At 36.1% G+C, this 14,715-nt stretch overlaps 1 protein-coding gene across 8 annotated transcripts in view; it reads right to left on the bottom strand.

Annotated features, from left to right (window-relative positions):
* The window catches only part of Dlg1 (discs large MAGUK scaffold protein 1), a 191,448-nt gene that overhangs the window by 112,325 nt on the left and 64,408 nt on the right, over positions 1-14,715 (bottom strand). For 7 of the 8 annotated variants that reach the window (XM_050159729.1, XM_050159731.1, XM_050159733.1 and 4 more), the window contains exon 5: positions 12,283-12,447. In XM_050159729.1, the coding sequence (XP_050015686.1) occupies positions 12,283-12,447 (165 nt within the window). Of the gene's footprint in view, positions 1-1,184; positions 1,434-12,282; positions 12,448-14,715 lie in introns of those variants that run through there. The other variant, XM_050159737.1, reaches the window with a different exon arrangement.

Raw genomic sequence — 14,715 nt, 5'->3', positions numbered from 1 at the left:
GGAAGTAACCTCAGTGCCTACATGTAAAATGATGATGCTTCCTACTCCTGATATCATCTTAATCATGTAAGAAATAGGTAGATTTTTCTGACTTTTAAAGTTGACATTTTACAACCAAAAACCATTATGAGAAAACTCTAGCAACCAAAACAAATAAATCAGCCTGGCAGTTATATTTATATTTACTGTGCTGCCTCTAGTGATGAAGGAAATAATCTTTAAAGGAAATTTATTTTTCAAAGAACCAAAAGTATATGCATCTGTAAGCATATTAAGAATTACTGGTTCCAAAGGAAAAATCACTCTCATTTTGTTTTTAAATTAGACTATTTTTTACCCTTTTATTTTCACTAGTTGAATAGCTATCTGCTACAATGTATTTAAAATATTAACATTTCCTTTCATCATCTTTTATACCAAATCACTAGCATTTGATTCAACTGCTTTTATTTTCTCCTTCTATATCTAATATTCCTTTCCTCTTAAAGAAGTAATTTTATGAGACATTTTTAAAAATTGGGACTTTTCCTGTTTGCTAGCTTCTTTATAATTTGAATATGCTAAAAATATTCCATGACTATGCAATTGCACATATTTACTAATTCCAGATTAGCCTCAGACAATATATATTTGTAAAATGGAAGGACTCATTAATCTCTTGACTAAATCAATTTAATATATCTTTAAGATAAATAAATAAAATATCAGCTAATTGTATTACATTTAATCCATTCTCAAAAATTTAAAATATTTAAGCTATCTTTTGTTTCTTTACTATAATTTCTCCCTAAGGTTTTCTACTAACATGCAAAACTAAACATTTAAATAGGTTGTTTTCTTTTGCTCAAACATCATTCTCTACAGCATTTAACATCATCTAAAAATAAGATGAGCATTATTAACTTATATTTTAACTCGTGTGTTAATGACTTTACATTTTTAGAGAAGTCATTTAGCAGAATCTGAGACTGTTTTGTTTAGCATTACATAACATAAGAGAAAATGTTTTTCATTTCCCCTTCTGTGCTAAAGACCTGCAGAGATGGACTAAAAACATAAAATTTCAGTGCCAAGATAACAGCACAGAAGACTCAATTTTAATGATAAATCTGCATGAAGACATTGTGGTAAAGCAAATATGAACATAAATATATTAAAAATAATTTCAACAAGTGGCATGTTACCTGGGTGGAGCTGGTGGCTACCGAGATGCAGTCAATAAAGCTGTGTCTTCGAGTGAAAAATGCAACTATCTGCTGCCAGCGTGAAGGTTCTGGCTCAGCTTGCAGTTCATCTGACGAGCCCTTTTTTGCCCAGTGTTTCTGCTTTGGGCCTACTGAGCCATGGCTAGAGCTAGCATTCCCTCCTCGACTGGCGCGAGAGTACAGAAGTGTGTTGTTTCCGAAAATGTAATTCATCTCTGCAGCCCTGCAGGTGGTTGCCAAGCAGTCTTACTTCTCCACCAGCTGCTGAGTGGTGAATGATCGGTAAAAACTGCAGCTAGAATTACAGCAGCATCACTTGTAGATCAGAGAAAATAAAAACCTTGAGAAATGATGCTCATTTTCTCTGTAGTTTCCTTCCTATGAACGAGCTTGTATCTTCCTTCTGTACCTGTTAGCTGTATGATGGCTGAGTTTATTTTTGCAGACAGAAAAAGACGACATAAGGTGGATTTCTTTCTCGTGATTATTTTTTCACCAGCGTCTGCAGGAACCAAAAGCTGTTCTTTTGTTAGCTGATAACTAGACGGACTGAAATCCAGGAAGTGAGGTCGATTAGCAGGTAAAGAAGGATGTTATAAACACTGGGCTACCAAGACCCTTTGGGGCTGACTGATTTAGCGCATGGGGTGGAGAAAGGCCGGGTTACTAAGTTTCAATCAGTGTGGAGTAAAATCCAATGGCATCTTCACTGCTTACATAAATTATAAATAGAACTGAATTTAAAAATACAAGGTTTCTTTCTGATAACAGCTCTGATTGTTAAAGTAATTTCATTAAAAGGGTATCTGTTACTCACAAATTCTGACATCGTAAAGGATCTTAAATTATTTAGCATTGGTTTTTAAAATTGTTTAGGATACCATTATGCTGAATTCTGAGGATCTAATGTTAGGAAAAATATGTTTATAATATAGCATAATTATTCTATTTAGTGTATTGATTTCTAATGTTTTGATTACTGAGTCTAGAATAGATTGATCAGAAAAATACATACACGGTCACTGGAGCTTTTATGATAAAAGAACTGTTAAGAAGCAATCAGCACCACCTGTTTAGTATATCATTGTCATTAAGATTATAAGGTTATATGTTTAAATATGCAAAAAACACCAGTAATTATTTTTATTATAAACCACTGTACAAATGCTACTCTGGCTCGTGAATACTGCTTGATGCATTTCTTAATCTATAATTTTTTCCATGTTTTTTTTCCCCTCATAGCAATTAACCTTAGAATTGCCTCGTGTTTAATTCTTTTTTTTTTTTTTAAATTTAGTTTATGTATATGTGTATAAGCTACATGTATTCAAGTGACCAGGAAGGCCAGAAGAGGGCATCAGATCACCAGATCCCTTGGAGCTGCAGTTACAGGTGTTTGGAAACTGCCTGTTCGGGGTGCTTGAAGTCAACTCAGGTCCTTTGGAGGAGTAACACATGTTTGTAACCACTGAGTAATCTGTTTAGCCCCCATGAAATGCTCGTTAAAAAAAACTCCTTAAGTAACTCTTAACACCCTCAAGTTTAAGAAGTAGATTCTGAAGCCTAACCTACAATATGCTATTAGTATACGTTACAATATATATACACTTAAAAGGGTATGTGAGCAAAGGCGTTATCTGATGATAATTGAGTGGATCAATTTTTAGTTCTGTTTGAAGACATCATAAATTCCAGGCCCACTCATGATTATTTTTCAGATGAGGACAAAATCTTATTTATGTGTGTGCTTCAAAGCAGGAATTAAATGTAATTTACTGGACATGGCACAGCAAACCACAACCCTGAGGCCCACTGCAAATCTGGCTCAAGAAGATGCCCATATTATCTCTTTGATTCCTTTACCTAAGACACATACTCCAAAGAGCTGAGAATCATGTGGAATTCTTAGGGATCCAATACTTTACCAAAGAGATTAAAGCAGAGTTTGGAGTTTCTTTCCAAGTAGTAGGAAAGCAGCTTACAATCTGTGGTTCTAAAGAGATTAATTCTATTTAAGTCCAGCAGAGAAATACATGAAAACATTAGAAGTTTACATGAATCTAAGAATCCTCTTTGAAGGAAGAGTAAGACCTCCCAAAAAACAAAGTCTTACTATGGACCAGTATTTAATAAAGAAGTCATTAATACATTTCACACAGAGAGTAATTAGTTTGATCCCAAAATGTGTGCTATGATCCATATATTCTGATAAACACCAAGAGAAAAAAACTAAACACAACACGCTAGTTTTGATACAGCCTTTGAGATTGTGGATTATCATGACGAGGATACTGAATATTAAATGCAAACGCCCTTCTTCAAGTTGCAAACAATAATACAGACAACACAACAGTAATCCTTCAGCGCATAGAGAATTACCCTAGAAAGCCAAAGATCGCTCCATTCCACATTTTGCAAAAACATGAATAATTATGCTCTAATATACAAATTTTCTATTTCAATCTATTCACTACAAAACTTTCAATTTCTCAAAAAGCTTTTTTATGAAAATATCTTGTTATCTGAAGTACAAACATCTAGGCTGTAGATTAGGTCATCCACTGTCCAACAATATATGTGTATAAGACAATGTATGTATCAAAATCATAACTGGTTCCACATAATTTGACTGGGATGTAGAAGGCAATAAAGAGTACTTTTGCAAGAACCTTATTCATTCCACAACAGAGCTGAAAGATGAACTTCACTAAACCAGAATTTAGGTTCATTACAGAAAACCCTGGAATAGGAAATAACAGTAATATGCAACCTAAAACATACCAAAAACAATTGCTACTAACACCTTAGGGTATATGTAAAGTAACATTTTTATGCAGTTTACTTTTTCCTTTAAAATTATTTATCTATATGTCTGTGACTCTATGTCTGCCTTGTGAATGCTAGTACCTATGGAGGCCAGAAGAGAGGGCTTAGAGTTCCCTAGAACAGGAGTTTACAGGTGGTTGTGAGCCACCTCATGTAGTTGCTGGGAACCAAACTCCGGTTCTCTGGAAAAGCATCTAGTGCTCCTAACCACTGAGCAATTGTTCCAGCTCCAACTTTTTCCTTTCACACTGGAATTCTAACTGTAACAGCTGGAGAAAGCTTAATGTAGAAAAGTGAACTACACACAGACATAAATATACATGTGGTAGCTATTCTTGGTTGTCAACTACATCTGGAATTAACTAACTTAAGGCCCAAGCAACTAGGCATAACTGTGTAGGAATTTTCTTGGTTGAATAATTTGAAATAGGAAGACCCAGTCTAAATCTGGACCACACCTTCTGGTGGCAGCTATATAAAGGACATGGAAGGAGGCTTTTGCTCTTTGCCTGCTTGCTCTCATTCTAGTTGGCATATTCATTCCTTCACGGGTATTGGAACCTAATTCTTTGGGATTCTGATGAACACTTAATGCCAGCTGAGATATCCAGCCTTGTGGACTGAACTACTGGATTCTTGAATTTTCTGCCAAGAGACGGTCATTGTTAGACTAGTTGAACCATAGCTTTGTAAGTGTGTGTGAGAGTGTGTGTGTGTGTGTTCTTTTTTCTCTGGAGAATTCAGACACACATGCACACACACTCAGACGCAGTGTTTCACTATGTAACCAGGTTGAATTGGAACTCACACAGATCTGCCTACCTCTGCCTCTGAGTGCTGGAACTAAAGGCATGCACTACTTCATCCAGCAAAGTACGTATTTAATGATTGTTATGCAAAACTTGAATATCATAATTGTTGGGGAATATAATATTAACTCTGTGAAGCTGTGATTCTTTGTCTAAAACACCTGATGGTCTAATAAAGAACAGTCAATAGCGAGAGAGTAACAAGGATGGGGGGGGGGTTAACAGGCAGAGTGTGTAAACAGAAGGAGAAGAGAACCCTGGGTGCAAGAGAACAAGGAGAGGAGAATATCAGGGGCCAGCCACCCAACTACACAGCAAGCCACGGAGAAAGAGGTAAAGAAAGATATACAAAAGTAAGAAAAGTCTGAAAAAGCCCAGAAGCAAAAGGTAGTCGGGACAACTTATGAAAAGCCAAAGAAACAAGCCAAGCTAAGGCCGGACATTCCTAACTAAGAATAAGCCTGTGTGTGTGTAATTTATTTAAGAGCTGGGTGGTGGGCCCCTCGAAAGAGCCAAAAGAGTAAAAGTCATGCAATAATAATAAGCTTAGGGGTGTTAATATGTATTTTTATAATATTAAATAGAAGTAAAAATTATTATTTCAAAATTATAAAATAAATATTTAATTATTTGGATACATATTTCCAAACTTACAAATAAACCCAGAAACCTTTCGGTATAAATTACAAAACAAAGTATTAAATAATCTTAGTGAACAAAGAGTGCTATTTATTTAGAAAAGCAAACACAGAAACACACACACAACCTTCATGTAAGTAAATCCCTTCTGTATGGGCACCACCTAGTGGTCGAATTGTATACAAATGATATGGTCTTAGTTTAATCTACCCCAACAAGAAATAAAAATGAAAAAAAAAATTAAATGAAAAAATCCTTAGGGCTCTGGAGAGGTGGCTCAGTGGTTAAGACACGTACTGTTCTTTCAGAAAATCCAAACTAGACTCTCAGCACTTAAAACAGACAGCTTGGCTTTACAATCACGTGGAACTCCAGCTCTTAGGGATCCAATACCTCTGGTTAGAGGGGTGCGTGTGTGCGTACACGTGTGTGTGCTTCTGTGTGTGTGTGTGTGTGCAAAGCCCGACACACACAAGCAAATATAATTTCTGATATACTTAAAAAATGAAAAAGCCAACATCTTTTATGCTCCAGAGTTGTAGAAATGAGTTAATTTCAAAATTGCTCATTATTTACTTGAAACAGGAAAGTTATATTCCCATAGCATCCAGTAAAAGGCTTATCTTTGATTATATATTTCTACAAATCCCATGTTCAATAATTTTTGAAAGCCTATTAAGCATTATTATATGACTTCCTTTGGCAATATCCTCAACTACTACTGTAGGGAATGCATGTAAGTGAGAGAGAAACTGATTTTTGGTCCATACACCCTTCTCTATCTTTTATTTCCAGTTTCTCTTCACAATATTTATGTTGTATATACTAGTTTAAACAAAACTTTCCTTGCCATTGAAGAAGAAACACATACGAATTACTTTGTTATATCTGTGCCATTGCAATTAGGAGTGTTAATATATATAGCATCTGGCCTCCTTTGTCACTTCACCTAAAATTGGATCTATTTTGAAGGCTGAATTTCTGCTTATTTTAATTTACTTTCTGACTACTTTCCTACATCCCAACTCACTGTTTTTAGAGTCCTCATACTATTGTTAATCCCTGAATTTGTCCAATATGTCCTTCTTATTCACTGGAATTTTTTTTAGCATAATATCACTAATTTCTTTTATTGAGACTTTTCCCAATAATAGCCAGAAAGTACCCTTTCCAGTTTCTGAAATGATAAAATCATAATTACCTTCATACTTAGCTCTGGATGGACTTTCCATCACTGTAACTTGTCATCAGTGCGGTAACAAGAACGACGAAACAGCACCACATAAGAACCTATTCACACAGCATCTCATGCTGGCAGCTCCTTCTCCACAGCAGCCCTCTATACCATACCTCTCTTTCCTAACAGGTACCCTGCCTGGTACACTGAAGTTACCTCAATGCTGAAGTCTCGCCTCTACAGTAGTTACTCCAGGGGTGACTTCTAACTCTGACTGCTTTCTTCAAAATCTTGCTTAAGTGTCGACTTTCTTAAAATAATTTAATTCCTCCTATATTTTATAACATACTGTGATGGTTGGTTTTAATACCAACCTGGCACAGTCTAGAATCATCTAGGAAGAAAGTCTCAATGAGGAACTGTCTGGATTATAAGGGCCTGTGGGCATATCTGTGGGGACTTTGACTAGTGGGAAGATCCATCCCGCCATGGGTGGTAATTTTTTCTGGACACAGAAGTGAGCAGAGCACTGTGTACATAATTTCATGGTTTTCTGGTTTGGCTGTGAATGTCATGCGACTAGCAGCTTCAAGTCCCCATGCACCCTGACTTCTCTGCCATGAAAAGCTGTAACCAGGAATTAATTCTTAGCCAAATAAGCTCTTTCTCCCTCGTGATGCTTGTTGCAGTGTTTACTACAGCATCGGAACTTAAAGTACGACATATATCATGCAACAACTGATTTCTATTAAAGTATTAACTACTGAAAGTTAAATCATCATTAGCCCAGTATCTGTTTATGTTTTTTGTTTGTTTGGTTTGGTTTTTTGAGACAAGGTTTTAATGTGAAACAGTCCTGGACATCCTGGAACTCACTCTGTAAACCAAACTGGCCTTGAACTCACAGAGATCCACCAGCCTCTGTCTCCCAAATGCTGGGATTAAAGTCCTGTGCCAAGGCCACCACCCAGCTACCTGTTTATGCTCTTGAAATATAAGCAAAACTATTATTCTAGTAATTATGGCTTGGACTGTTTTGTTTCTGATGGATTTCAAAGACAAACTATCAGGTCCAGGCTGTTCTCAAATTTGAAATCCTGCTATCTCAGCCTCCAAAGTACTAGCATAGCAATTGATTTTTAAAAATAATCATCTATTAAATGAATTTTACTGTTTTCTTATGGTTTGAAGAGTTTTATTTGTTTTGGTCTGATGTAAGTCACACTGGCCTCAAACTCACTATGTAGACAAGTCTGGCTTTGAATTCATATTCTTCTGGACTCTGCATTCCAAATGCAGGATTACAGCATTCATTCAACACCATGCCTAACTCTGATTTTTTTTTTACTTTTTTATCATTAGTTTTTATTAGAATTATGAAGACTAAAGCAGTACCTAGTTAATATTCAGCTCAGCAAATCAATCTTATGCATAGATACTTTCCATAATTGCAAAAAAAAATCGTAATTGGAGGAAGTATTAACCAAAATAAAGGATACATGAAAAAGTCACATGGGGATTAAGTTTTGTGGCACACACCTTTAATTCCAAGACTCTGAAGGCAGCGGTGGCAGGTTGATCTCTACTAGTTCAAGGTCAGCCTGATCTACAGATCAAGCTGACTTCCAAGATGCCCTATATTACACCTAGAAACCCTGTCTCGAAAAAACAAAACACACACACACACAAAACAGTAAGAGCCATAAGGAAGCCTACTATTTTGAAAGTCAATTTAAAAATATAAGTTAACAAAAATGACAGTGTTACAGAGATATATCCCTAGTGGCTGGATAATGCTCCTAGAAGCCCTACTGTCTAAGAATCAAAATTCCCAGTGCCAGGTGTAGGATATCAGTGTGTGTACTGCTGGTCAAGGAGGCCCAAAAGGCCCCTAAAACGATACAGGCTCTTGCCAATGCTCTTAGTTGTCCACCAGAATTAGACGGTAAGACCTTACTGCTGAAGATACAACATCTTGGTTGTAAGATAGAAAGCAAGCAAGAACTGAGCTGGAAGCAATCACAATTCTAGAGGGAATGCATGCTGCTAGGGAAAAAAAGGTGAACAGTGGTCTTTTGCTTATTATTTTTTTTGGGGGGGACAGAGTTTCTCTGTGTTTGTAGCCTTGGATGTCCTAGAACTCGTTCTCTAGACCAGGCTGGCCTCAAACTCAGAGATATACCTGCTTCTGCCTCCTGAGGGCTGGAATTAAATGTATGCACCTCCACTGTCCAGTTAATGGTGGTCCTAACTATGAGCTACAACACCAATCTGTTTGATAAGATTTGACCACTGATACAACAGTAGCATGATTGGTGGGGGTGGGGGTGACCCAAGTACTCTCTAGTTGGATGAGTCCCTGCTCCACGAAAGGGAATTTATACCTAGTACGTAAACCCAGACAAGAACCTGTGGAAAGATTATAGACCCTTGTAAAGAACTTACTACTGGTGTTTATCTACACTGACATGGTGTTGAACTACCTTTTCCACACTTATGTTTATAACCACAGATAAATGCTATTACCTTCAATCAAAGAAGCTTCTCTGTGTAATGCATAGTGGTAAATGCAGAGACTCATGGGTGCTCAGAGTGCTTAAAAAACAAGGGATACTTGTGTGCTCAGTCCTTAACAAGATGTCTATTTTTCATTTTTTTATTATTACGTTTTATTGTGTATATGTGTTGTGGTGCATATGTGGAGGTCAGAGGATGACTTGCAGAAGATGGTTCTCTCCTTCTACCATATGGGTCCCAGGTAACAAACTCAGGTCATCTCTTCCTCCAACAAGACCATACCTTCTAATAGTGCCACACCCTTTGGGACCCATTTTCTTTCAAACCACCACAGTTCCTATTTGCAATAGCTGTGTCATATCCAAGAGACAGCATTTTACAATCATTTTCCTAACTTCTAGTTCTCATATTCTTTCCATGCTTTCTCCTACAATGTTCTCTGAGCCTTGGCTGGGGTTATAAATGTCTTCTTTAGAGCCAGTGAAATGATTTAGTGGGTAAAGGTGCTTGTTGCCAAGACTAATGGCCTGTTTTTTGATAAAGAATCTACAACTACACAACAGAAAAAGAGAAAGCACCTTCAACAAATGATCCGGGTCTAACTGGATGTCTACATGTATAGAAGAATGCAAATAGATCCATACTTATTACCCATCACAAAACTTAAATCCAAGTAGATCAAAATCTGAACATAAAATCAGATACACTGAACCCGACAGAATAGAAAGTGGGGAACAGCTTTGAACATACAGGAGACAACTTCCTGAACAGAACACCAATATTACAGGCACTAAGATCAAGAATAAATGGGACCTCATGAAACTGAAAAGCTTTTGTAAGGCGAAAGACACTGTCAAAAGGTCAAAACAGCAGCCTACAGAATGCAAAAAGATTTTCACCAACTACATATATAATAGGGGGCTAATATCAAAAATATATAAAGAACTCAAGAAACTAGACCGTAACAAACCAAATTTAAAAATAGTAATAGAGGATACAGAGCCTAAACAGTCCACCTTCTGAAACCAGGCAAGGCTTCCAGTGGTAGGACTGGGACACTAACCCAGCCACAAAATCTTTGACCTATAATCTGTCCTGACTGCAACATATGCTGGGGCAATGAATGGAAGCTCAGAACTCATGGGAGTGGCCAACTATAAATAGTCTAATTTGAGGGTCATGCCATGAGAGGGAGCCCATGCCTGACATTGCCTGGATGATCAGGAACTGGAGACCCATGGTAGAACCAAACATGACTGCCCCCTACCAAAAAAGAAATCAATGAATGAGTCTTAAAATCTGCTATACTCATAGATGGATTCCTTGTCCAGTCATCCATAGATAGCTTTGTCTGGCAGCAGATGAGAGGGGGTAGATGCAGAGACCTACAGCCAAACATGATGGAGAGAGACAGTTCAGGTTGAAGACACCCAGAGAGCATGGCCTGTGGAATCACTAACCAGGGCTCATAGGGTCTTACAGAGACTGAATTGGCAATTGTGGAGCCTGCGTGGGTCTGTGCTAGGTCATCTGCAAATAAGTTATGGTTATTGACTTGGTGTTTTTGTGGGAGTCCTGACAGTAGGAGTGGGGGTGTCTCTGACTTTTTTGTTTGCTCTTGGGATCCTTGAGTTGCCACACAAGAGTTTTGATGTGGGGGTTTATATCTGATACTATTGTATCTTATGGTGCTGTGTTCAAGTGATGTCCCTAAAACACCTACTCTTTTCTAGGGGGAGATGTGGGTGGTGGAGAGGGCCTGGGAGGAGTAAAGGGAGGGGGAGCTGTAGTAGGGATGTATTGTGTGAGAAAAGAATAAATAAATAAATTAAATAGAAACAAATATTGAAGAATAAATATGCCCATCAAATATAGTATACACAATACAAATACACTATACGATATGTTTCAATTCTTAATGTTCCCTTTTACTTTGGGAGTGAAAGGAAGATCACGGTTTCTCCATGTAACACAGACTAGCTTTTAAGTCACTACGTAGCTCAAACCTGACTTTAAACTTGCAGCAGTCTCTTTAGCTCAGTTTCCCAAGGTATGGAGAGTACAAGTATATGGCACCATGCTAAGCAAATTCTTAAAGTTCTCTAAATTTTGATATTACATACTAACTTTAAAAAACACTTTATATAGTATTGGGTATGGTGGATTAGGCCTGCAATCTCAGTAGCACTCAAGAGGCTGAGATAAGAGGTACAGAAAAGGTAAATAAATGTTCTTTATAAACAATACTTACAATAAACAAAGGGTTGCTATCCCAACACAGAGGGGAATGGATAACAAACAAACAAACAAATATAAAAACCCACTCGCTTACAAACTGGTCAGAATGATGCTCCATACAAAAGCAAGCAAAAATCCTACGTAGGCAAGTCACAAAACAAGAAGCCTGACTGAGGAGGTAAAAGTATATCCTAGCTCACTAATAAAAAGGGATATGTATATCCCAGTCATAATGAGATATCATTTCAAAAGAAAAATAAGACCACTCTGTATTTATGAGAATACAGACCAATTAAAGCCTTGTATCTTGCTTTTCTAAAGTGAAAATTATACAAATATTTTAGTTTGGCACCATTAATTGGGGAGGGAGAAGGTTCTATGTGTCTCTCCTGTATTTTTAGCTAGCAATAACCTAAAAATACTCAATACCAATTAAAAAAAATTATGAATGCTTTTTAAATAGAAAACCTTAGATTGCAAAACTAAGTAATAAGTTGTAGGAATATAATGTTGCACAAAAATGCAATCTGATGTATGAATCCATTAAAGTTCAAAATATACAAAACAATACATAGATTATAACTGTAAATATACAGTAGAACTTTAAAAGAAAACATCAAATTCAGTACTGTGATTATTTATAAAGAAGAGATAAGAGCAAGAAAATTCACAAATAAAATTTCAAAGACTATTTTAATCAAGTGTTTAAAAATGAATTGGAAATACTATTAAATAGCATGTAATTCTTTAAAACTATAAAACTAAAGCCAACTCAAAGAATGGGGAATTTACATTAGCTTGAACAATTATTTATAAGTAAAAGTAATATCTAAGTCATATCAATAAACAATAATAACAGTTACTATCCTACCTTTATTGGTGAAATATGAGAATGAGAAACAAATCCATGGACATTCTCTATCTCTGACAGGTTCTTCTCCGAGATATGAACTAGTTCTGGACCTAGCACCTCATTAGTGACAGGTGGGGAGATGTGCTCTGGAGGAGGGATCTCTTCATCCTGATACCGGTATTTCTGTGAAATAAAAAAAACTATTAGATGTGAAGAAACCCTAAAGCCAAAAGAAGCACAATTCAAATAATGATTTTCATAACTATTCAAATATTAAACAACATAAAGGTATTTTATATAGTTTATTCATAAACTGAGAAAAACAGGACTCTATTTTAATATAAAGTCTTGATAAAGGTTTAAAAAAATCGCAATAGAAGTTTAAACATTAATTTGCCCATTTATCTCATATCCAACATTATGTGTATCTCTAGAAGGCAGATGTTTGAATGAAGTCAGCATGAAAATCTGCTTATTTAGCTAAATAGGTCTGGTTTCTTGTTCAGTTAACTTGCACAAAAAAAGAAAATAAGCCAGTCAGCCATTTCAATTTAGAACTGAAAATTAGCCCAGCAGAAAACAGCATTTTCTGATTTTCTTTTACCTAACAAAATAATCTTAACTTGTGTATGTACAGGTAGAAAGACGGACGTTTTCTTTGTGATTTTTGTTTGTTTGTTTGTTTGTTTGAGACAGAATCTCACTCTGTAGCCCCAACTGTCTTACAACTCATAATGTAGATCAGGTTGGCCTCCAATAGACAGGGTCACAGAGATCTGCCTGCCTCTGTCTCCCAAAGGTGCTAGGGTTAAAGGTGTACACTTCCACAACTGGCTCTATGAAATTTTTTTTGCTTTATTTTATTGTTATTTTTTGAGACCTAGTTTTCCTGGAGCTCATTCTGTACACCAGGCTGGCCTTCCACAAAAATCCACCTACCTCTGCCTCCCAAGTGCTGGAATTAAGGATTGGGGGGTGCAATACAATTTTAAAAGACTAACATAACCATCAAAAGCAAATTTACCTCACAACATATAAAAATTAATAAGAGGAACTGAAAAAAATACGGTGCATTTTTCAATTCAGGCTATGTTTGCTCTCTACAAAAAGTTAAAACAAAATAAAACACACTCAGATTACTCACAGATAAGCCGAATAATAAAGAAAAAATAAGGCATTACAGAATATAAAACAATATTCAAATTATTATTAGCCACTAAAAGCTATTCTTACAAATTATTAGGAAAGAATAGTCAACAAACACAAATGTTTAAAAGCCACACAAATGGGCCAATAACTTATGGTGTGAAAAAACCTAGGGGAACAAAGGTGACTAACAAGAGGAAAGAAGAAAAATAGGGGGAAGGATAGTGCGGTATGGCAGAAACATGCTCAAATGTACAGTATAGACTTGCATGAAAATGCCTTTATGTAACCCAGTATCACGTTCAGTGAAAAGAAATGTACAGGACAACAACAAAAACAAATAGTATCAATGAAGAACACAAATACTGACTGAATATGAAATAGTGACAGGCCTGACAAGATATGCCCTCTGGCGTAATAGTGGCGTGAACGCTATTAACAGTGACCAACCATTTCCTGACTGTACTTAAACTACAGTCACACAAGATGGAACCCATGGCTGTCTAGGTCATAGTCCCTAGGGGAGAACCTAGTACTATTAATATGCTAAGTGTACATAATAATGAACTGTACCCTACATTCTTAGCTTTATACACACAGACTAGCGAAACTCTTAACCCTCATCAGAGAAGGTTCTTTTTGCAGTAGATGCATAACTTGGTTGAGTGTAAATAAACTCTAAATACTCATGATAGATATGACACAAAGAAAGCGTATCTGTAACTTACAGGCACTCTCCAAGTAGCATACACTTTTAGGAGAAATACATCCACAAGGACATTGACTACAGAGTACTTTTTGAGGAAAACATTAAAGAACCTACTAATAGATTCCACCTGTCCAAAAAAAGGCTAAGTAAACTTTGATACAGGCACCATAGGAAATACTATCTAGGTTAAACTGAGTAAAAATGTAATAGGAAAGGCTGAAGATATAAATTAATGGACTGAAAAAAAAGCATGTTTCAAAATTAGACATTCATATTATATTAAAAAGTGGTATATGTGCATAAATAAAACTATAAATAGTGTAAATATTTTAAAGCAAAAGTGCATATATGTATACATCAAATAGGCATATAGATGTGTATATTGTGTAAAAATGTATATATTCATACCCATAAATGTAGATTAAAGAAATTAACAATAAGAAATGAACTAGTTTATTCTGAAAGGCTAGAGAAACAATTTTAAATACTGTTTTCTAGTCACCTTTTAATATATACATTTCCTTTTGGTTTCTTTTCTTTTCTTTTTTTTTTTTTTTTTGGTTTTTCGAGACAGGGTTTCTCTGTAGCTTTTGGTT

This window comes from Alexandromys fortis, unplaced genomic scaffold, assembly GCF_014885135.2.
Source record: "Alexandromys fortis isolate MF-2015 unplaced genomic scaffold, M_Fortis_MF-2015_v1.1 scaffold_119, whole genome shotgun sequence".
In the NCBI taxonomy this organism is placed as follows: domain Eukaryota; kingdom Metazoa; phylum Chordata; class Mammalia; order Rodentia; family Cricetidae; genus Alexandromys; species Alexandromys fortis.
This window is presented reverse-complemented; position numbering and strand designations above follow the sequence as displayed.